The 24,893-nt window shown below is 45.4% G+C and overlaps 1 protein-coding gene across 1 annotated transcript in view; it reads left to right on the top strand.

Moving 5' to 3' along the window:
• LOC124775659 (cullin-associated NEDD8-dissociated protein 1) overlaps window positions 1-24,893 on the top strand; it is a 168,236-nt gene that overhangs the window by 13,624 nt on the left and 129,719 nt on the right. Inside the window, exons 5-6 of the mRNA XM_047250487.1 lie at window positions 22,239-22,382; window positions 22,467-22,629. Coding sequence (XP_047106443.1) covers window positions 22,239-22,382; window positions 22,467-22,629 — 307 coding nt within the window. The remainder of the gene's footprint in view (window positions 1-22,238; window positions 22,383-22,466; window positions 22,630-24,893) is intronic.

The raw sequence follows: 24,893 nt of genomic DNA, 5'->3' as shown, positions 1-24,893 counted from the left end.
TTTCATTTGGTAAGTAAGTCACATCATCTTTGTTTTTATATATATATATATTTGTTTTTATATATATATATATATATATATATATATATATATATTTTTTTTTTTTTTTAGAGGAAAACATTCCACGTGGGAATGGGGTCTCTAGATCGGATAGGTAGCTGTTGGTAGCAGTTTGGGGACCTGATGCTGTAGGGATCTGCAGATGTTAGTTGCCACTTGTGCAACATACCATTAGACGGTGTAGCTGTCTTAGCTTTGTGGCAGTGTTTTTGTTGTGATGATTTTTTCGAAATTGAGTGATAATGTGGTTGCTGACTCATTTTAGGAGGGCTCAAAAACAGTATTCCGCTGTCTGCACTGCGCACTTAACTGTACATGGAGGCAGCGTTTATCCCTCCCCTCAATCCACTCTCCCTCCCCACAGCATACCACACCCACTCTCCTTGCTCCCCCCCCCCCCCTCCTCCTCGTCCTCCTCCCCCCCCCCCCCCCCCCCCACACACACACACACACACACACACACACACACACACACACACACCCTGCCCAACAGATGCCAAGTTACAGTTCACGAATAGTACTGAAATAAATATTTGCATTTAACAGTGAGAATAAATTGTCCAAATATGTCTTGCTAAGCATCACAAATATGTAACTGGTGAAGTGTTTCATTATTTAAACCAGTGCAAAAAAGAGTGAAAATGTCAAATAATACTACTAATGGTCAAGCAATAAAACATACAAAATACCATATTTACTTGATTATAGGATGAGATTTTTTCCGGGATTCGCCAGTTGAAAAATACAAGGTCGTCTTAGCCACAGATTAAACTACTGCTGCTGAGGACAGTGGTTTATGTTGGCTGACAGAGGATCGTAGAGGCCGTCTTACATTTGCAAATGATGCTTTGGCTTTTGAGTTTTCATACAAATTTATTTTGAGGAATTCTGAAGAGTAGGGTGTAGCAGTGTTTTCATTTGGAATAGGCTCAAGATTTTCCCCTACATAAAAGTGCTCAGTACAGTAATGACTGTGATCAAACAAACAAGTGGCAATTGACCTGTGACACTAGTGCAAGGGATTCATGAGAAACTATGAGCTAACCACTACAGCAATCGAATGCTCTGCTTAAATATTGACAATTTTGTGAAACACATGAGGGAAATAGCATTAATTTCTATCAATTCTATCAACTTGGCAAACATTTGTTTTATTTGAACTGGTTAGCAATAAAAGTTCTCATAAATGTATGGATACCGTATGTGTACATTTTTGCTGCTTTTTGAGTAAATGTAAAATTCAAAGGTGAAAATCTTACCATTACTTGATTCTGAGCCTGACTCAATATTTTATTTGGTTATGAGAAACTTAATGATTTCCCAAGTGAATTGCAAATGAGAAATTTAGTTGCTGTTCACATATTAGAATATGGTGGAAAAATGTCACCAACTTTTAATAAGATTTAGAACAGGAAGGAGACATTCAGATGAAACAAGGAAGAAAATTAATCCAGAATTAAATCTCTAACAAAAATGAACCAGATTAAACTGGCTGCAGTTGTTATCGGAAGAATAATTTACTAGCAGAAAGACCTGTTGTGAAGATATTAACAACAGACACCACTAGATCGTGGAAAAGTGAAAGTTCAAGAATTGGACTGAATCATAATTGCAGTATTTATTTTTGTAGTAGTTGCTGTGGTTGCGTATGGCCTGCACCCTAGAAGGTATTGCCATCCTTGATTCATTATTTCTCAAGCACAGCACTATGAAAGGGTTGGGGAAAGGGGGATAAGTGACAACAGCTTGGCTGAGAACAATGAATGCAGGGAGGGGAGTAGTTTGTGCACAGCAAATTTCATTGTGCTGCCAGCCATGGGAATGTATAATGTGTACGTTGGTGTTTTATGAACATCTGTCTTCTTCAAACTGCAGATTGCCTGAATACATTTGTACTCGGAATCGAATTGAGTTTAAAATTAGACAAATACTTGACAAAAGCTGAAATTTCTGCAAGAGATGCTAAAAGTCTAGACTGGGGCCAGTGGCATACTTCTGTATGTCATGCAGCAGTGTTGTTGACACTAGGGCTGGTGATAAAATATTGGTATATTGATATTTCTTCCAAAAAATAGTGAGACTTATCAGCAATATTTTTGGCCAAGATATCTCAGTATCAAAATGCCAATATTGAGTGTCAATATTCTTATTTTGTATTATATTTTTTTCGCAGTTTTTGTTAAATGTTTGAAATGGTTCTTTTGAAATTGTAATTGAACATAATTCTGCTTCTCTTTGACTGTGCGAAGCAAGTATAAGTGGCACGTAGTAGTAGTAGTAGTAGTAGTAGTAAGATTGCACTGTGTGGCAGGAGGGAGGGAGGGGGGGGGGGATAGAATAACAAAATTTCTGATGTGAAGAAATAGCACACATTGCAATGAAAAACAATTTTTAATGCAACTAGTGTGTTACTTTTTCACATCAACATTCTTCAAAAACTGTTGCTAAAAATGATAAAAAAAATCTAAATGACAACATTGGTCTTTGCAGTGGGTGGTGTGAGGGGAAACGCTAATGTACTCGGCGCTTGGTGCTACCAACAGAAATGCAGTGTCTAACTTAATTACACAATTTTTTAGACAACTGCTGCTAGGACGCTGGTGTTGGCAGAAATGAAAAAAAACATGGAAGTCAATATGAAGTGTTAGGGACAAATCAGATCTGCGACAAAACCAAACAGCAGACCCATCAGACACCTTTTATTGTGCCACTTACGTGCAACTACCATTGTTAGCAAAGTGCTTATTGCCAAGTGTGAATGTGCATCATTTTCCTTTTAGTTTCCTGTGTGTGTGTGTGTGGGGGGGGGGGGGGGGGGGGGGGGGGGGGGGGGATAGGCAGGTTGGTAGCTTGTTGACGTACAGAATGTCTAATAATAAATTTAAATAAATCAATACTTAAATATGTTGTTGTTGCTGTTGTGGTCTTCAGTCCTGAGACTGGTTTGATGCAGCTCTCCATGCTACTCTATCCTGTGCAGGCTTTTTCATCTCCCAGTACCTACTGCAACCTACATCCTTCTGAATCTGCTTAGTGTATTCATCTCTTGGTCTCCCCCCTACGATTTTTACCCTCCACGCTGCCCTCCAATACTAAATTGGTGATCCCTTGATGCCTCAGAACATGTCCTACCAACCATTCCCTTCTTCTAGTCAAGTTGTGCCACAAACTTCTCTTCTCCCCAATCCTATTCAATACTTCATGATTAGTTATGTGATCTACCCATCTAATCTTCAGCATTCTTCTGTAGCACCACATTTCGAAAGCTTCTATTCTCTTCTTGTCCAAACTATTTATCGTCCATGTTTCACTTCCATACATGGCTACACTCCATACGAATACTTTCAGAAATGACTTCCTGATACTTAAATCAATACTGGATGTTAACAAATTTCTCTTCTTCAGAAACGCTTTCCTTGCCATTGCCAGCCTACATTTTATATCCTCTCTACTTCTACCATCATCAGTTATTTTGCTCCCCAAATAGCAAAACTCCTTTACTACTTTAAGTGCCTCATTTCCTAATCTAATTCCCTCAGCATCACCCGAGTTAATTAGACTACATTCCATTATCCTTGTTTTGCTTTTGTTGATGTTCATCTTATATCCTCCTTTCAAGACACTGTCCATTCCATTCAACTGCTCTTCCAAGTCGTTTGCTGTCTCTGACAGAATTACAATGTCATCGGCGAACCTCAAAGTTTTTATTTCTTCTCCATGAATTTTAATACCTACTCCGAATTTTTCTTTTGTTTCCTTTACTGCTTGCTCAATATACAGATTGAACAACATCGGGGAGAGGCTACAACCCTGTCTTACTCCCTTCCCAACCACTGCTTCACTTTCATGTCCCTCGACTCTTATAACTGCCATCTGGTTTCTGTACAAATTGTAAATAGCCTTTCGCTCCCTGTATTTTACCCCTGCCACTTTTAGAATTTGAAAGAGAGTATTCCAGTCAACATTGTCAAAAGCTCTCTCTAAGTCTACAAATGCTAGAAACGTAGGTTTGCCTTTCCTTAATCTTTCTTCTAAGATAAGTCGTAAGGTCAGTATTGCCTCACGTGTTCCAGTGTTTCTACGGAATCCAAACTGATCTTCCCCGAGGTTGGCTTCTACTAGTTTTTCCATTCGTCTGTAAAGAATTCGTGTTAGTATTTTGCAGCTGTGACTTATTAAGCTGATAGTTCGGTAATTTTCACATCTGTAAACACCTGCTTTCTTTGGGACTGGAATTATTATATTCTTCTTGAAGTCTGAGGGTATTTCGCCTGTTTCATACATTTTGCTCACCAGATGGTAGACTTTTTTTAGGATTGGCTCTCCCACGGCCGTCAGTAGTTCCAATGGAATATTGTCTACTCCGGGGGCCTTGTTTCGACTCAGGCAATATTTTTATAGACCGGAACATCGATGTTTTTTTGTCGCTATATTGATACTTTTTTATATATTAATTGCCGATAATGACATTTTTTAAATACTGATATATCATATTTTCAATATTTTTAAAAATATCAGCAGTCCTAGTTGACACTCGACTTCAGATATGATGGGAATGATAGGGTGTGTGCCTTCTGCTGGTTTACATAAGCAGTGGGAGAGTGGCATGAAGACGATATCTTTGGAAGCAGGAGATTCTGTAACATTCTCACGTCAGTGTAGAAGCAAAATCCGCAATGTTTTCAGAAAAAAAAGCCATGTTCTTGGTTTGCACAGTAACCACAACCTCAGAAATCGCATCATACTCAGAAGAAGTAGGCAAATATATGTGACAGCAAAGATATAAGTTTCAAAGCCGTCCTGTTAGGATGGTGACAATTATGATTAAAAGCAGTAGCCGAAATAGGCAGTGCAGATAAGAATTAATTCTTTTTATTTATTTTACTTCTCCTTGTGTTATCAAAATGTAAACAGTGAATAAATTGCAGCCCATTCTTCCCTCCAGAGCTGCATTTCCTTCCCTGTGCCTCTCCATGTCCGTCCTTGCTCTTCCCCCTCTGCCTCCTCCTTCCCCTCTCCTGGTGTTCTTACTTCCATTAATATGGCTATCCACCTGATTTCCTGTATTCCTTGTGGTTTTGTTCCCCTTTCTTTTACTCTTTCATCTTTCCTTTTAGGCATTTTTGGTCACTTTGTGGGTTTTGTGCTCCACTTTTTAAATTTTTGCTCTGTAGTGTGAGCCATTTGGGGAAGAACTCCCTCCTTAGCATCTACAGTGTGGATTTCTCCCCCCTCTTCCTTCCCTGCTGTAGCCCCCCCTCCACCTCGCTAGGTCACCAGCACAAGTAACCCGTCCATGTCGTGGAACTGTTATGTACTGATTTGGCTGAGCCCCTTCTAACACAGGTATCACATCATTGAATGCTGCTTCTTATGACTCTGTGGCCTTCCCTTCCCTGGTTACACCCTGGAAGGAGGGCCATGGTTGCCGGCTTGGGATGAAATACTTTCTCTGCTACCTGGTCCGTTCTTGGATGGGCAGGGACACATTCACCGCCACAGAGCTTTTATGTTTTTTGGAAAATATCAAAGACAAGTTTGGTGAAGTGCAGTCTCTGAGTAAGACGCAATCGGTTTCCCTGTTGATCAGAACTAGTTTTGCTGCCCAATCTGCAGATCTCTGTGCTTGTGATCATCATCTTAGTGACATCCTGATGTCTGTTACCTCTCAGCAGTGTCTGAATATGATCCATGGGGTCATTTTTCATAGGGACCTCATCCTTCAAACTAATGAGGAACTCTGGGCCAATCTGGAGCAACGGGAAGTTTATTCTGTTTGGCGTGTGCAGAAAGTTCGTAAGGACAACAGTTAAATACCGGTGCCATCATTCTAGCTTTTGAGGGAGATAGTCTCCCAGAGGTAGTCAAGGTTGTGTGTTACCGTTATGATATGAAGCTATATGTCTCACCACCCATGAGGTGCTTTTGGTGCTTGCATTTTGGGGATGTATGTACCTGATGTACAGTAGACCCTCTTTGTGGTGACTGGACACCTACTTCATGAGGGGAGCCCCTGTGTTCCATCACCCGTGTGTGACTGATTTCTTCCTGTGTTGATGACTTTTACTTTTGCCCCCATTTCGTACTTTCCCCTCCTCCCTCTTCTTTAACCCAATCCTGTTCCCCTGTCCTCTCACACGCCCCTTTGGTGCCCACGCACTCCCCTCTGGGTGCCGCTCCTCCTCCCTGGCCGAAGAAGTGCCCCCTTCTTTGGTGCCTGCCAGTGATGGGGCTTTCTCCCGGGACACCTCTCCCTGGTGCCTCTCAGGCTGGAGACCCTCTACTACAACTCAGCCACATATCACAGTCCGTTTGTCCCAATGTCATCTGCTGTCTGTCAGTTCCGGATCTTGCAGAAGCCTACTCTTCCTCTGCGCCCTGCCCTCCTCGACTGGAGGAGGAGGAGGAGGAGAAGAAGAAGAAACATAAGTCAAAGGACAAGATCACCCTCCTCCTCCTCCAGTGCCCCCGGAGGTGTCATCTCCACCCTTCGCAACCTGAGTGTGACATCTTCTTTACGGATGTCACCCCATTGTTGTTGGTGACGGATGGTGACCTGGCAGAGTGATTGGTTCCAACCTGTTTGCCTCCCATTTGGATACCTGCTCCTTGATTAGTAGACCTGTAATGGATACTACTATCACCTCTGAGAGGTGCAATACCTAATTATCTTTTATGCAGCAGCTTGTCATTCTTCAGAAATCTCATTTCACTTATGCTCACTCACCATCTGTTTTTGGGGTCCGTGCTTTCTGTTGAGCCGGGTCAGCCCTTTGATGGCTTCTGGTGGTGTCTGCAGGTTGGCCCATACAGATATTGTTGGTACGTGGATCTCACTTTGTACCCAATTGGAAGTGGTTGCTGTTCGGTCCACTTGACTCTGCCATCACGGTTTGCAGTCTCTATCTCCCTCCTGAGAGCTCACTTGCATCTGCTGCCCTAACTGCCGTCCTTCAGCAACTCCTCCATCCCTTCATCCTCCTTGAAGATTTTAATACTCATCACGCCTTTTGGGGCAGTGCTTCTTCATCTATTTGGGGGCTCCTCATTGACCAATTTCTTGCCATGACCTGTACCTTCTGAATGATGGTTCCCTACTCATTTTAGTGCTGCATAAGGCACTTTTTCTGCCATTGATCTTTCACTTTCTTCTCCTTTCCTTTTGACCAATTCCTGTTGATTCTCTCATTCCCATCCTGCCTCTCGCTGACCAGGTTGCAGGTTGTTTTGCTAGGCTTTCCACGATGCTGATTGGCCTTTATGTACCTCCCACGTTGTGTTTTCACCTTCTTTGTCAAGTTGTGTTGATGGACTACTGTGATCTGTCCAATAAGATAATCCATGCTGCTGGCATTGCCATTCCCTGCTTGATGGGCCCTGTTCGCTGTCAGCCAGTTCTATGGTGGGGCATGGGCATTGCCACCACTATTTGTGATCGTCATTGCACCTTGCAACATCTTAAAATGGCGCACTTCATCTTGTTGTTGTTGTTGTGGTCTTCAGTCCTGAGACTGGTTTGATGCAGCTCTCCATGCTACTCTATCCTGTGCAAGCTTTTTCATCTCCCAGTACTTACTGCAACCTACATCCTTCTGAATCTGCTTAGTGTATTCATCTCTTGGTCTCCCTCTACGATTTTTACTCTCCACGCTGCCCTCCAATACTAAATTGGTGATTCCTTGATGCCTCAGAACATGTCCTACCAACCGATCCCTTCTTCTGGTCAAGTTGTGCCACAAACTTCTCTTCTCCCCAATCCTATTCAATACTTCCTCATTAGTAATGTGATCTACCCATCTAATCTTCAGCATTCTTCTGTAGCACCACATTTCGAAAGCTTCTAATCTCTTCTTGTCTAAAGTATTTATCGTCCATGTTTCACTTCCATACATGGCTACACTCCATACAAATACTTTCAGAAATGACTTCCTGACACTTAAATCAATACTGGATTTTAACAAATTTCCCTTCTTCAGAAACGCTTTCCTTGCCATTGCCAGCCTACATTTTATATCCTCTCTACATCAACCATCATCAGTTATTTTGCTCCCCAAATAGCAAAACTCCTTTACTACTTTAAGTGCCTCATTTCGTAATCTAATTCCCTCAGCATCACCCGACTTAATTAGGCTACATTCCATTATCCTTGTTCTGCTTTTGTTGATGTTCATCTTATATCCTCCTTTCAAGACACTGTCTATTCCATTCAACTGCTCTTCCAAGTCGTTTGCTGTCTCTGACAGAATTACAATGTCATTGGCGAACCTCAAAGTTTTTATTTCTTCTCCATGAATTTTAATACCTACTCCGAATTTTTCTTTTGTTTCCTTTACTGCTTGCTCAATATACAGATTGAACAACATCGGGGACAGGCTACAACCCTGTCTTACTCCCTTCCCAACCACTGCTTCCCTTTCATGTCCCTCGACTCTTATAACTGCCATCTGGTTTCTGTACAAATTGTAAATAGCCTTTCGCTCCCTGTATTTTACCCCTGCCACCTTTAGAATTTGAAAGAGAGTATTCCAGTCAACATTGTCAAAAGCTTTCTCTAAGTCTACAAATGCTAGAAACGTAGGTTTGCCTTTCCTTAATCTTTCTTCTAAGATAAGTCGTAAGGTCAGTATTGCCTCGCGTGGTCCAGTTTCTACGGAATCCAAACTGATCTTCCCCGAGGTTGGCTTCTACTAGTTTTTCCATTCGTCTGTAAAGAATTCGTGTTAGTATTTAGCAGCTGTGACTTATTAAACTGATAGTTCGGTAATTTTCACATCTGTCAGCACCTGCTTTGTTTGGGATTGGAATTATTATATTCTTCTTGAAGTCTGAGGGTATTTCGCCTGTTTCATACATCTTGCTCACCAGATGGTAGAGTTTTGTCAGGACTGGCTCTCCCAAGGCCGTCAGTAGTTCCAATGGAATGTTGTCTACTCCGGGGGCCTTGTTTCGACTCAGGTCTTTCAGTGCTCTGTCAAACTCTTCACGCAGTATCATATCTCCCATTTCATCTTCATCTTCATCCTCTTCCATTTCCATAATATTGTCCTCAAGTACATCGCCCTTGTATAGACCCTCTATATACTCCTTCCACCTTTCTGCTTTCCCTTCTTTGCTTAGAACTGGGTTTCCATCTGAGCTCTTGATATTCATACAAGTCGTTCTCTTATCTCCAAAGGTCTCTTTAATTTTCCTGTAGGCAGTATCTATCTTACCCCTAGTGAGATAGGCCTCTACATCCTTACATTTGTTCTCTGGCCATCCCTGCTTAGCCATTTTGCACTTCCTGTCGATCTCATTTTTGAGACGTTTGTATTCCTTTTTGCCTGCTTCATTTACTGCATTTTTATATTTTCTCCTTTCATCAATTAAATTCAATATTTCTTCTGTTACCCAATGATTTCTACTAGCCTTCTTCTTTTTACCTACTTGATCCTCTGCTGCCTTCGCTACTTCGTCCCTCAAAGCTACCCATTCTTCTTCTACTGTATTTCTTTCCCCCATTCCTGTCAATTGTTCCCTTATGCTCTCCCTGAAACTCTGTACAACCTCTGGTTCTTTCAGTTTATCCGGTCCCATCTCTTTAAATTCCCACCTTTTTGCAGTTTCTTCAGTTTTAATCTACAGGTCATAACCAATAGATTGTGGTCAGAGTCCACATCTGCCCCTGGAAATGGCCTACAATTTAAAACCTGGTTCCTAAATCTCTGTTTTACCATTATATAATCTATCTGATACCTTTTAGTATCTCCAGGGTTCTTCCATGTATACAACCTTCTTTCATGATTCTTAAACCAAGTGTTAGCTATGATTATGTTGTGCTCTGTGCAAAATTCTACCAGGCGGCTTCCTCTTTCATTTCTTAGCCCCAATCCGTATTCACGTACTATGTTTCCTTCTCTCCCTTTTCCTACACTCGAATTCCAGTCACCCATGACTATTAAATTTTCGTCTCTCTTCACAATCTGAATAATTTCTTTTATTTCATCATACATTTCTTCAATTTCTTCGTCATCTGCAGAGCTAGTTGGCATATAAACTTGTACTACTGTAGTAGGTGTGGGCTTCGTATCTATCTTGGCCACAATAATGCGTTCACTATGCTGTTTGTAGTAGCTTACCCGCATTCCTATTTTCCTATTCATTATTAAACCTACTCCTGCATTACCCTTATTTGATTTTGTGTTTATAACCCTGTAGTCACCTGACCAGAAGTCTTGTTCCTCCTGCCACCGAACTTCACTAATTCCCACTATATCTAACTTCAACCTATCCATTTCCCTTTTTAAATTTTCTAACCTACCTGCCCGATTAAGGGATCTGACATTCCACGCTCCGATCCGTAGAACGCCAGTTTTTTTTCTCCTGATAACGACATCCTCTTGACTAGTCCCCACCCGGAGATCCGAATGGGGGACTATTTTACCTCCGGAATATTTTACCCAAGAGGACGCCATCATCATGTAATCATACAGTAAAGCTGCATGCCCTCGGGAAAAATTATGGCTGTAGTTTCCCCTTGCTTTCAGTCGTTCGCAGTACCAGCACAGCAAGGCCGTTTTGGTTATTGTTACAAGGCCAGATCAGTCAATCATCCAGACTGTTGCCCTTGCAACTACTGAAAAGGCTGCTGCCCCTCTTCAGGAACCACACGTTTGTCTGGCCTCTCAACAGATACCCTTCCGTTGTGGTTGCACCTACGGTACGGCTATCTGTATCGCTGAGGCACGCAAGCCTCCCCACCAACGGCAAGGTCCATGGTTCATGGGGGGGGGGGGGGGACACTTCATCTTAGTCAGTCTTATTACCTTCCAACATTTTTGAACAATAGCTTGTTACTTAATAAAACAGAGCAAATGGGTATGTTGGGAACGCTTTGTCTTCTCTCTAGGTTCTTCTGTTCCTTCATCATTTGTATGGGCTACATTCCACACCCTCGAAGGTTGTCAGTGGCAGTCTTTCATTGCTGACGTTGCTTTTCCAGGTGGCCTTTGTATAGATCCATCAGTTCCTCCAGAACACCTTGCGACCCATTTCGCAATGGAATGAGTCAGCCTCTTATCCAGCTGCCCTCCTCCTCTGGAAATGGCAGGCTGAAGCTTCCCGCCTATGTTTTAGCCCTTTTCGGGCAGAATCCTACATTGAACGTTTCACTGAATGGGAGTTTCTTGGCCCTCTCTTCTTCCTATCGTTCACCTTTTGGTTCCAATTTCATTCATAACCAATTGCTTCAGCACTTCAGTTCTCCACAACGCCTATCTCCTCAAGGTTTGTAACCATATTTTGCTCCAAGGCATTTTCTCTCCTCAATGCAGGGACGGTATTGTGGTTACTGTCCTTAATCCTGGCAAGGGTCAGTTGTCCCTTGATAGTTACTGGCCCATCAGCTGACCGATGTCCCCTACAATTTAGTAGTGTGGATGGTGGCTTGTTGGTTCAGTTGGGTCCTTGAATCTTGGTACCTTGTATCTCCTTACCAGTGGGAAGGGAGTCTCTGATCAGTCATATGCTTTGATTGGAAACGGCAGCTTGGCAGGCCTTTTCTCAGTGCTGCCATCTTGCCGCAGTTGTCGTCTACCTTTGTAAGGCATTTGACACAGCTTGGTACCATCACATCCTCCTTACGCTTCCCCCCTGTGGGTCTGGGGCTTAGAATAGGCCCGAGGTATTCCTGCCTGTCATACGAGGCGACTAAAAGGAGTCTCTCACGTTTCAGCCTTTATGTGATGGTTCCCTGTTGGGTTTGACCTCCATCTTTCTAAATTTTCCTGAAGAGCGAGACAATTGGGGAAGGGCGCCTTACATGGTGCATTGTGTACATCGTGCATTGAGATCTTCAGCCCACTTTCTCGTTATCACATTGCAATCCTGCTTATTCTCCATCTCTTGGGCGAGGACACCTTCTTGGGTGCATTTTCCACCATGCACTATGAAGTGTCGCTTTCTGCGCCGACAATGACCATGGACTTCTTAGCATCTCGCATCCAGTTCAGTAGCCTGTCTGTTGTGGTGGGGCCGCCATGTACCCTGTTGGTTGTAGCCTCCTGACAACACATGGATCGCTCTTCTGGTGCTTGCGCCTCATGTATGCCATGGAGTAGATGCCCATATCCCTGGGGCATCGGGACCCCGGCAATGGCCATCCTGTCAGGTGGCCCTTGCTGAGGCTGGGTGGTACCGGTGGGGTGGCCCCCTGGTCGGAGTGGGTGACATCAGGGTGGATGACACGCCATGAAGTATAGTATGTCATCTCTTGCTGATGGTCTGCCGCCAGCAGTGTCTAAGCGGGCAAAGTCTAACTTCAATGCTAAGATATATGACCACAAATTGTTCCCCTCCCTGGCCACTACATGTGAGGAACGCCAGGCTAAGAATGGCAGTGAAGCTTATTTGTCCCGCTACCTTGTATGTATGAGAGCTGATGGGGAATCTTTCATGTCTATGAAGCCTCAGTTTTTGTGGAGCATTTGGAGGACAAGTTTGGGGAGGTGGACGGCTTGTCCAAAATGTGCTCTGGGTCAGTCTTGATAAAGACGGCATCCTCTGCCCAGTCACAGGCATAACTTGCTTGTGGCAAGTTGGGGGATATTTCTGTTACCATCACGCCCAATGAGAGCTTATATATGGTCCAGGGTATTATATTAGACAGGAACCTTTTTTTGCAGTCTTGATGATGAGCTGCGTACCAATTTAGAGCGGTGAGGTGCCTTCATCTTGGCCTTCAAGGGTGACACATTACCCAAGAAGGTCAAGGTGGTAGTCTAGCCTTATATCCCTCCCCCAAAGCAGTGCTTTAAGTGCCTGAAGTTCAGCCATATGTCTTCCTGCTGTACTTCCAGCGCCACATGTCGAGATTTTGGACGTCCATCACATCCCAATGCTCTATGTGCCCCGCCTCCCATCTGTGTCAGCTGTGGAGAACATTGTTCACCTTGCTCACTAGACTGCAGGATTTTACAGAAAGAGAGGAAAATCGTGGAATATAAGACCCTGGGCCGCTTGGCCTACACTGAGGCTAAGAGGAAATTTGAGCGCCTACCTCCTGTGGCTATGACCACCTCTTATGCTGCCTCTATGAGAACCGTTGTCGCCCCTTCAGTTCCTCACATTCCTGTCGCCTCTCAGAACTAGAAGACTACACCTGCCCCTTGGTGGTGGGAGGGGCGGGCACTTCCCTACCTGTTGCTCCTGCACCACCTACTTACACATCAACACCCCCTCCCCCTCCCCAACCGTCGGGGATATCAGTCCCCACTTCTAAGCGTAAGTCTTCTCCCTTCCCAAGTTTCTGCTAGTGGGAAAGATGACACCCGCCAGCGGCTGGAAAGCCCAAAAGCAGCTGGTCATAGGGCTTCACACTCATCCTCAGTCCCAGAGACTGAATCAGTGAAGTCTTCCCAGGCAGGGAAATCAAAGGAGCAGCGAGAGAAATCCAAAAAGGTCCCCAAAACCAAGGGAATGGTTGTGGCACCCACACCAGAGCTACCTACTACAAGCTCTGAGTCTGCGGATGAGCTGAAGATTCTGATGTCTGCTGAGGACCTAGATCTCGCCGGACCCTCAGACACAATGGATATAGACTGCTCAGGCAAAACTTTGGTAGCAGCAGGTGACCCTGAGGCGTAAACTGCCTCATTGAATGTTCCATTCCTTCCCAGTCTCACGATACGTCATCCTCCAGTGGAATTGCGGCAGTTTTTTCCACTGCCTGGCTGAGCTACGGCAACTGTTGAGCTTTACACCTGCTTTCTGTTCCCGGCAATGCGGACCCCTGCCCTCCGTGGCTATAAGGTATACTACAGGAACTGTAGCGACTATAATCGAGTGTCAGGTGTTTATGTCCTAAACTCGGTCTGTGGTGAAACTGTGCCCCTGTAAACCTATCTGGAAGCTGTGGCCGTCAGAATAAGGATGACACAGGAAATAACTGTCTGCAATGTATATCTTCCTCCAGATGGTGCAGTATCCCTGAATGTATTAACTGCACTTACTGATCAACTCCCCAAACCTTTCCTACGTTTTGGAGCTTTTAATGCCCATAACCCCTTTTGGGGTGGCACCTTGCATACTGGCCGAGGCAGAGATGTCGAAACTTTACTGTTTCAGCTCGACCTCTGCCTCTTACATACTGGGGCCGCCACACATTTCAGTGTGGCTCATGGTAGTTACTTGGCCGTTGATTTATCAATTTACAGCTCAGGACTTCTCCCATCTATCCACTGGAGAGCACATGATGACCTGTGTGGTAGTGACAACTTCCCATCTTCCTGTAACTACCCTGGCGTTAGATCCACGGACACCTGCCGAGATGGGCTTTAAACAAGGTGCACTGGGAAACTTTCACCTCTGCTGTCACCGTTAAATCTCTCTCACACGGTAACATGGATGTGGTGATTGAGCAGATGACTACAACAATCATTTCTGTGGCAGAAAACACAATCCCTCACTCTTTGGGTACCCCCGGCAAAAGGCAGCCCTTGGTGGTCGCCGGAAGTCGCTGAAGCAATTAAGGAGCATCGGCGATCTCTACAGCTGCGCCCTTCCATGGAGCACCTCATAGCCTTTAAACGGCTCCTTGCCCGTGGTCACCAACTAATAAAACGACAGAAGCAGGAGTGTTCGAAGAGATATGTCTCGACCATTAGGTGCCATACGTCACCTTCTCAAGTCTGGGCAAAGTTCACGTGTGTTTTCAGGTACCAGACCCCAACAGGTGTTTCCGGTGTTAACATAAATCACGTGTTACCTACTGACGCAAACACTTGTTCATTACACGCCACAGTGAATCCTATAATACCCCATTTACTGACATGGAGCACATCAGTGTCCTTGCAGATTGCCCTGACAGCTCCTGGGCCAGATCGGATCCACAGTCAGATGATCAAACATCCCTCATCTGACTAAAAGTGCGGTGGGGTCTTTCCATCGCAGTGACGGGAGAGCACCATCCTTCCGATGCTCAAACCCAGCAAAAACCTGCTTGATTTGGATGGCTATTGGCCCATCAGCCTCACCAACGTTCTTTGTGAGCTGCTAGAATGTATGATGTGTCGGCGGTTTCATTGGGTCCTGGAGTCACGTGGCCTACTGGCTCCATATCAGGGCGGTTTGTGCCAGGGTCACTCAGCCACTGATAATCTTGTCCCTCGAGTCTGTCATCCGAGCAGCCTTTTCCAGACGCCAACACCTGGTTGCCGTCTTTTTTGATTTACGAAAAGCATATGACACCACCTGGCGACGACATATCCTTGCCACATTGTACAAGTGGGGTTTGCGAGGCCTGCTCCTGATTTTTATCCAAAATTTCCTGTCGCTTCATACTTTCCATATCCAAGTTGGTGCCTCCCATAGTCGTCGTCCCCCCCCCCCCCCCCCTCCCATATCCAGGAGAATGGGGTCCCACAGGGCTCTGTATTGAGTGTCTGTCTACTTTTAATGGCCATTAATGGTCTAGCAGCAGCTGTAGGGCTGTCCGTCTCATCTTCTCTGTATGCAGATGACTTCTGCATTTCGTACTGCTCCACCAGTACTGGTGTTGCTGAGCGGCTCCTACAGGGAGCCATCCACAAGACGCAGTCATGGGCTCTAGCACACTGTTTCCAGTTTTCAGCCACAAAGTCGTGTGTTATGCACTTCTGTTGGCGTTGTACCGTTCATCCAGAACCAGAACTTTACTTTAATGACAATCCACTGACTGTAGTGGAGACATATCAATTCTTAGGATTGGTTTTCGATGCCTGGTTGACTTGGCTTCCTCGCCTTCATCAGCTTAAGCGGAACACCTGCTCTCCACTGCCTGAGCAACACCAGTTGGGATGCAAATCGCTCTACGGTGCTGCAGCTCTACAGAGGCCTTGTCAATCCTGCCTCGACTATGGGAGTCTGGTTTATGGTTCGACGGCACCCTCAGCATTGCTTTTACTCGTCCCAGTGCACCACTGTGGCGTTTGCGTAGTGACAGGAGCTTTTAGGATGAGTCTGGTGACCAGCATCCTTGTGGAGGCCAGAGTCCCTCCATTACAGGTTAGGCGTGCTCAACTGCTGGCCAATTACGTTGCACGTGTTCGTAGTTCTCCTGCGCATCAGAATCACCGTCTCCTTTTTCCACCCACAGTGGTTCATCTCCGCATCAGTGGCCCAGGTCAGGACTTCCAATTGCAGTTTGTATCCAATCCCTTCTTTCTGAACTGGAGTCCTTGGCTTTACCACCTGTACTTGAGGTCCATTCACATACACCTCCATGGTGTGCACATAGGCCGCAGCTTCGCCTGGACCTTTCACATGGCCCTAAGGACTCAGTTAACCCCACAGCTGTCTGCTGCCACTTCCTCTCGATTCTTGATATGTACTGAGGCTAGGAAGTGGTTTACACCGATGGCTCAATGGCTGATGGTTACATTGGCTTCCCGTATGTCCCTGGACGACGTATTGAACAGCATTCCTCGCCCAATGGCTGCAGTGTTTTCACTGCCGAGCTATTGGCTCTATCATGTGCTCTTGAGCACATCCGTTCATGCCCTGGGGAGTCGTTTCTTCTGTGTACTGACTCCTTGAGCAACCTATAAGCTATCGACCAGTGCTACCCTCATCATCCTTTGGTAACGACCATCCAGGAGACCATCAATGCCCTGGAACAGTCCAGTCATTCAGTGGTGTTTGTCTGGACCCCAGGCCACGTTGGAATCCCAGACAATGAACTTGCTGACAGGCTGGCCAAACAAGCTATGTGAAAATCGCTTATGGAGATCAGCTTCTCTGCAACTGACCTGCTTTCAGTACTACGCCGCAAGGTTTTGTGGCTTTGGGAGACGAAATGGCATAACCTCAGCACGCACAAGAAACTGTGTGCTATTAAGGAGACTACGAATGTATGGCGGTCCTCCTTGCAGGCCTCTCGCAGGGACTCTGTGGTTCTCTGCAGGCTCCGCATTGGCCACGCTTGGGTGACACACGGCTACCTCCTGTGCCGTGGTGACACACCTCAGTGTCAGTGCGGCACCCGGCAGACAGTGGCTCATATCTTGGTGAGCTGTCCTCCTTTGTCCACCCTGTGACGGACTCTTCAGTTACTGAACTCGTTGCCATTAATTTTACCTGACAACGCCTCATCGGCTAATTTAGTTTTATGTTTTATACGTGACGGTGGGTTTTATCATTCTATATAAGTTTTAATGCATGTCCTTTGTCACTTTGTGTCCTCCACTCTAATGCTTTTAGGATGGATGTTTTAATGTGTCACAGAGTGGCTGGCTTTTCCTTTTTATTCTCGTGGTCAGCCAGCCACTGTCATCTGCCCTCTTGCTTTTATCCCTTTTACCTATTTCTTGCTTCTCTCTGTGGTTTTCTTTTCCTGTTGTGTCCGTGGTAGTGTTGGTTGTCCTTCTGTCAATCTTCTGGTTCTTCGTTTCTCCTGTTACTGTGCTGTACATCTCCTTTCTTTTCTTCTTCCCTTGTGTAATTATTTTACCGGGAACAAGGTACCAGTGACCTCGCAGTTTATTCGCTTCCCTTCCTCTTTGAAACAAACCAACCAACCTTATGCTTCATGAGTGGGGCCTTTGGGGCCCCTAAAGATTTTTATTCCCACCAGTTATTCGGAGTCCATGTTGGCACTTTTCTCAGATCTCTGCAGACCCAGAAGAATGGCGTTCCACAGAGTTCTGTATTAAGTGTACTTTTTCTAATAGCTATTAACGCAATCCCCAGGGCCCCAGGGGGTTTACCATTCTTTGGCAGGTTCTTGTTCGGCTACCACAGGGCCCCAACCTTCGCAGCATCTTTTCCCTTCCGTGCTGTATGTCTGTCTTCTAGCAATTCTTTCTCTTCTCTATTGGGGAACATGTCTGGGATGTTTTTGGAAAAGTGTTCTGCACATTCAGTAGCCGATATCAGAACAGTCTATTCACTGTTTTTCGCTCCTTTTTTTTCTTTCTTCATTCCCCTTCTCCTATTCTTCCTCTGCCTAGGCGCCCCTTCTTCTTCTTCTTCTTCTTCTTCCTCCCTGTGCACTCCTGAAGGCCAGCCCACGTATTTGATGTGTAAGAGGTGACTAGGTAACACACAATTCCCAGCCCCAGGTTGACATGTAAGGTTCGCACTTACCTCCTGGTACAGGCCAGGCCCAGGGAGGGGTGATTGCCTGAGCTGCTACCTTCCCAAATTGCTGATTGCTCCCTCTTTCAGGTGTTTTTATCTCATTTTGTTCTAGATTGTTCGTTGAATTTGTTCGTGGCGGACGTCTGATGACTCCTGTTCAGGTTGATCGTTGATTCGTTCACTCAGTTTTTTTGTTACAGAGGGTAGCTAAACGCTCTGACCGAACACGCTGAGCTACCGTGCCGGCTAAGTGTTTGGCAGGTGTGACCTGAGTTGTGAACAATCACCTAAGGTGGGCATGCCTCTTCCTGAGGGCAGTCCCCACTTTGAAGGAGCATGCTATCAGAGATGCTGGCAATCATGGGGGATTTTCTCGCAATGAGCCAATCATCTTCACAGTCAACGTCTACCAAATGTAAATGGAAGGAGGTTAATGATTCCAAGACGGTCCCAGCTGCACCACGGTTCCTCTTGATTTCATGTTCTGAAGACTGTCAGTCCTTTGCTCTGGTAAATCCGTTTATCATTCAGAAAGCAGTTGATGCAATTGCTGACCCTGTGAAATGCTGCTTTTGTTTACAAAATGGCACTTTGCTTTTGTAGATTACTTCTGATTCTCAAGCACAACTATTGCTTGCAGCTTCGCTCCTCCGTGGCTACCCTGTTCGTGTTGAGGCCCATTGAATGCTGAATTCTTCCTGTGGTGTTATTTACACGTGGCTGCTCGATGGTCTGACCAAGGCAGGAATCCAAATGTACGTCACTGATCAGGGTGTCATTGCAGTTCATCATGTGATGAAAATAGTGGATGCATCCTTAGTGCAAACACACACTGATTTTCTCACTTTTGATAGAGTGGTGCTTCCATCAAAGATAAAAGCAGGGTCTGAAATTATCACAGTCAGGTTGTACATTCTGAGCCCGATGTGGTGCTACTAGTGTCGTCATCACAACCACACTCGAATGTCCTGTTGACACACGGCCAAATGTGGTAGGGATGCTCACGAGAGCAATTGCCTGCCTCCTCCTCCCTGCTGTATCAACTGCAATGGCGACATGCTGCCTTCTCCTGAGATTGTTCTGTGTATGTCGAAGAGCGGGCTGTCCTGGAGATCTGGGCGAAGGAAAAAGTACCTTACCTGGTTGCTCGCAAGTGTTGGCCAGCCACAAACCCTGTGTTCTACCAACTGGCACTTACAGTACTAGTCTTGCTACATCTTGTTCCATGAAGGACATGGCCACACAGACATGTGACCTCAAATTCAGCACCATGGTTGTAAAATTGCCCAGTGTCATGGTAGCATCAACTTCTCCTCCTCCAGCCTTGCAACAAGCCACAAAACTTCCGCCTCGCAGGGCGAAGTAATCTACTACACAATCGGCAGGCTGGAAAGGACAAAGAATACTCATTCGAACACTTCCTATGTCCCTCTAGCCAACAGGCATCAGTCTTCCTCTGCCAACCTTAAAGGCTCCAAGAAGTCAATTAAAGACAAATGGTCTTCTCCTTCGCCAACTTGGCGATCCTCTTTGATAGTGTTGCCACGTGATATTCTTGCCCAGCCGACCTTCGTGTCACTGGTTTTTCTGTCGTGGACTCCATGGACCAACAGAGGGAGACTGCCGATGCCTCTGTAGATCTCGTGGAGTAGGATCCTTCAGCCTCTGCACCTTTCAGCAGTGAGTCTTCAAAGGATGGCACTCGGCAGCCACTGAGGTGACACCCCTTCATTTTTTCCCTGCTGTTTCCTCGTTGTGACGCTCCTCCGATGGAACATTCGCGGCCTTCGATCCCACCAAGAGGGTTCACAGCTGCTCTTAGAATTGCAGCATCCGCTTATTCTCTGCTTCCAGGAAACAAAATTGCATCCTCATAACTGCTTTGAGCATTCACATTTCTTCCTTTCACCCCAAGGACAGCATTCCATCCCAGGGGGAGTCTGCTACTCATCTGGGATGACATTCATAGTCAACCCCTCTCTCACCCCTTACTGCTGCTCGGTGACTTCATTGCACACAATCCGCATTGGGGTTCGCCTAGGACTGCCAGAGACCTGCCCTCTTGGTTGACCTTCTCAATCATATTAACCTCATCTGCCTTAACACAGGAGCACCCATGTTCCTTTCCGACTCCACTCACACATTTTCCCATTTGGACTTCTCCTTCTGCACTGCCCAGCTTGCCCATCATCTTGAGTAGTCTGTTCTCTCTGACACACACTCTAATGACTATTTCCTGTGTGCTCTCCAATTGCTGACTCCTGCCTCGCCTACATACACACCCAAATGGCAGCTTTCCAAGGCTGACTGGAGGCTTTACTCCTCCCTGGCGACCTTTGACGAACATTTCCTCTGTTTCGATGACCAGGTAGAATATCTTTAAAATGTTATACCTTCTGCCGCAGAATGTTCCATTCCTCACTCTTCCTCTTTGCCTTGGTGGACTGAGGCATGCTGCAATTCAATTCATGCGCGGAGACCTGCTCTCGGTGTTGTTAACCGTCATCCCACGATGGCCAACTGCAGTCGTTACAGCTGTGTGCACAGTGTCGTTGCATTCTTCGGGATAAAAGAAAAGCTAGCTCGATTTCCTTTACTAGTTCTTTTAACAGTTCCACATTGTCTTCCATCATGTGGGCCAACCTCTGACGGCTGTCTGGGAGTGAGGTCCCTTCCCCAATTTGCATCCTTACAGTGGCAGATGATGTCACAGTGGACCCTACTGCCATCTCCAACACCTTGGGCTGCTATTTTGTGGAGATTTTGAGCTCCACCCACTATCATTCTGCCTTTCTCCATTGGAAACAAGTTGAGGAGGCTCAAACAATAACACTCTTTTCTCAGAATTGTGAGTGCTACAATGCCACCTTTACTGTGAGGGAGCTAGATCATGCTCTTATTTCATCCCAATCCTCTGCCCCAGGGGCAGAAGATGTTCACATTCAGATGTTGTAGCAACTTTCTCTTGCGGGCAAACATTCTCTCCTTCATACGTACAGTCGCATCTGGGCAGACGTTAGCATGAAGCAACTGTCATACCCATACCTAAGCCCGGCATGGACAAACACCTTCCTTCCAGTTATCACACCATTTCTCTCACCAGCTGTTTTTGCAAGGTGATGGAATTGATTTATGCCTGGCTGGTATGGTGGCTCGAGTCTAGCAATTTGCTAACCACTGCACAGTGTGGATTTCGAGTGAGCCGTTCTGCAGTTGACCATCTTGTCTCTTTGTCCACCCATATCATGAATGTTTTTCTGCGGAAATACCAGACTGTGGCTGTGCTTTTTGATTGGGAGAAAGCCCGCTATATCTGCTGGAGGACTGGTATCCTCCATACTCTCTCCACGTGGAGCTTTCGTTGCTGCCTGCACAGTTTCCTTCGGGAATTATTAAAAGACCAACTTTTCATCCTGTACGGTAAGTATCCCCTGACTCACAGTTCTGGGTGACTTTCCCAAAACCTATCCCTTTTCCTAGACCTTTCCAGTCCTTTTCCTTGACCCTACTTCCTTCCCCTTCAACCGTTCTGCCTGAAGGAGAAGCCACTGGCTTCGAAAGCCTGACAATCACAACAGTCTTTTATGTGTTTCTTCTGCCGCTGCTTGATGAGTAGATTTTTTGTCTATCCAATTAAATAATTATGTAAGTTAGTACTATAATAAGCTAGGTCTCTGTGTGTGTGTGTGTGTGTGTGTGTGTGTGTGTGTGTGTGTGTGTGTGGTGTGTGTGTGTCTAAAAACTGGACAATTTTTTAAAAATAAATTTCATGGCATAGTTGTATTGTTTGATAAACAATTTTAATTGTTATTGATGCGAATGCCACACAGTGGTTATTTTGTGCTTATATCTGTACCATGTGACTTGGGTGTTAGCCATAAGAAAAAATATTACACTTGCAGTATCACTGAGAGAAATGAGATTTGTAATTTGCTTCATATTTACTGGATGCAGCATCTTGTAAGATTTTGGCTCCTCCATTAACAAGTATTTAAATGTTGTTAGATAAGACATTGTTCATTGTGTAAATTTAATGAGAGTGGGCCAAAAGCATTGCTAGCCTTGACTGCTTGCTATTTTTTCAGAACAATTGTTGCCTTGAGTCATCTAGTGATGTCGTGCAACCATCAGATCTATGGGAAGCTTATAAATGTCTTGTTGGATGGGTTAACAAGAAATGTTAATTCTTCAACAACACGTACATACATTCAGTGTATAGCAGCAATCTGGTATGTTTGTGTGAAATATTTCTTTTTGTGTGCATAATTAAGTTCCAGTATGATACGTGAGTAATTCTTATTTGTGTGATTTAGCCGACAGGCTGGACACAGATTTGGGGAACACATTGAGAGAGTAGTGCCTCTCATAGTACAGTATAGCAAAGAAGATGATGATGAATTGAGAGAATATTGCTTGCAAGCCTTTGAAGCATTTGTCCATCGATGTCCTAAAGAAATAACTCCACACATCAATACTGTAAGTGTAATTCAGATTGTTCATGTTCAGAAGTGCTACTACAGTGGTGTAAGCAACACTGTGATTTTTTTTGCCAATATGGAGATATTTAAAATAAAACACACACACACACACACACACACACACATACACACACACACACACACACACACACACAAGGGGAACCTTCAGTTTAATCTGGACTCGGAGCCCTGCTATAACTTGACATTTTTCACATACGCAAAGCATTCACTAAGGCAAAAAAAAGTCAAAGGAGTGATTAGTGGTAGAAAAATCCTGGAACTGACATTAATAAAATTTTGAAATTTGTGTATATTAAGAGATATATTACTCAATAACCAGCAGAAATATGTTTGAAATGTTGATAGTGCTCATGTGCACCAGTGATGACAGACAATAGTGTAATCTGATGACTGTCAACTTATTGTGTGGCTGTTTAAAAAGGGATATTGTGTAACTCTTCGTGCTTTCCCGGCGATCTAATGACATCTTGGGTTGTCGGGTGTTCTGCCGGATATCAGCGTCGTACTTGCACGATATTTCGGTCACGTAGCTCGAGACCTTCATCAGATGCGACCTGAGACTGCTCCTCTAGTGGACCTGGTCCAGTATTTATGCCTATGGCCTTCCCCCTCCACCAACGGCTGCAGGCGCTTCCTCTGTGGTCCGCGCCCATTTCCTGTGACCTGCTGGAGCGTTGCTGCTCCGTTTTCCGTCCGCTGCGGTTCTAGGTGTTCCCTCTGCGGTCCGCGCCCACCAAACCCGCTCCTGGGGGTTTCATCTACGGTCTGGGGTACCAGGCGTTCCCCCTGCGGTCCGCGCCCGCTCACCATGACCTGTTGGAGTGTTGCCGCTCCGTTTTTCGTCTGCTGCGGCTCTGGATGTTCCCTCTGCGGTCCGCGCCCACCGGTCCCACTTTTGGGTGTTCCATCTTCGGTCTGGTGCTCCTGGCAGTCCGTCAGGGGCTCGTTTACCATCTCCATGTCTCTGGTTCTTCTGTTTGTGTAGTGTTGCAGCTGGCCCCGTTGCTCCTTTAACAATTCCAGAGCCGGATCCCAGGCTCTGCTTAGCTGGTACCCTGTGTCACGATTCATAAGATCGTCAGCTATTTTAATCTCAATCGATTCTCTTATAACACTGTGCCATAATCTGGGTGTTTGTGCTAGAATCTTGGTATCCTCATACTTCATGGCATGATCTAGTTCTAGACAGTGTTCAGCAATGGCTGACTTAGTCACCTGTCTTAATCTAGTGTGCCTCTGATGATCTTTGCACCTGATCTCCACAGCTCTTGTCGTCTGGCCAATGTAGGACATGCCACATTGACAAGGTATATTGTAAATCCCTGGTTTTCGTAACCCCAGGTCATCTTTGACACTCCCCATCAGTCCCCCGATCTTGTTGGAGGGACAGAAAACACACTTGATATTGTGTTTACGCAGGATCCTACTGATTCTGGCAGAAATAGAGCCAGCATAGGGCAGATATGCCACCTTCTTTGCTTCATCTTGGTCTTCTTCAGGAACCTGTGGTATAGTGGCTGGTCGGAGTGCCCTCTCAATTTGTCTGTCCGTGTATCCATTCTTGGAGAAAACTGTTTTGAGACATTCTATCTCTATGGGTAGATTCTCTTGGTCTGATAGGGCACGTGCTCTGTGGACCAAAGTCTTCAGAACCCCATTCTTCTGCGCAGGGTGGTGACAACTGCTGGCCTGCAGATATAAATCAGTGTGTGTTGGTTTTCGGTACACACTGTGGCCAATTGATCCATCTGCTTTCCTCTGGACTAGTACATCCAGAAATGACAGCTGGCCATTCTTCTCCAGTTCCATGGTGAACTTGATATTAGGGTGGCATGAGTTAAGATGTTCAAGAAACTCATTGAGCCTGTCCATCCCATGTGGCCAGATCACGAAGGTGTCATCCACATACCTAAAGAAGCATGTGGGTTTAAATGTGGCTGTCTCCAATGCCCTCTCCTCAAAACTCTCCATAAACATGTTGGCAACCACAGGGGACAGTGGGCTGCCCATAGCTACACCTTCAGTTTGCTCGTAATATTGGTTTCTGTACAGGAAATACGTGGATGTCAGTGTATGACTGAACAGGTCCAATAGAGCACCATCAAATTTCTCTGCAATCAGTTCTAGTGAGTCCTTCAGTGGGACCCTGGTGAACAGCGATACCACATCAAAACTAACCATGATGTCCGAATCTGTGATGTGCAGTTGCTTGAGGCGTTGCAGGAAATCTTGTGAGTTGCG

This window comes from Schistocerca piceifrons, chromosome 2 (genome assembly GCF_021461385.2).
Source record: "Schistocerca piceifrons isolate TAMUIC-IGC-003096 chromosome 2, iqSchPice1.1, whole genome shotgun sequence".
Classification (NCBI taxonomy): Eukaryota; Metazoa; Arthropoda; class Insecta; order Orthoptera; family Acrididae; genus Schistocerca; species Schistocerca piceifrons.
The sequence above is the reverse complement of the archived record's forward strand: the minus strand, read 5'-3'. Positions and strand labels throughout refer to the sequence as shown.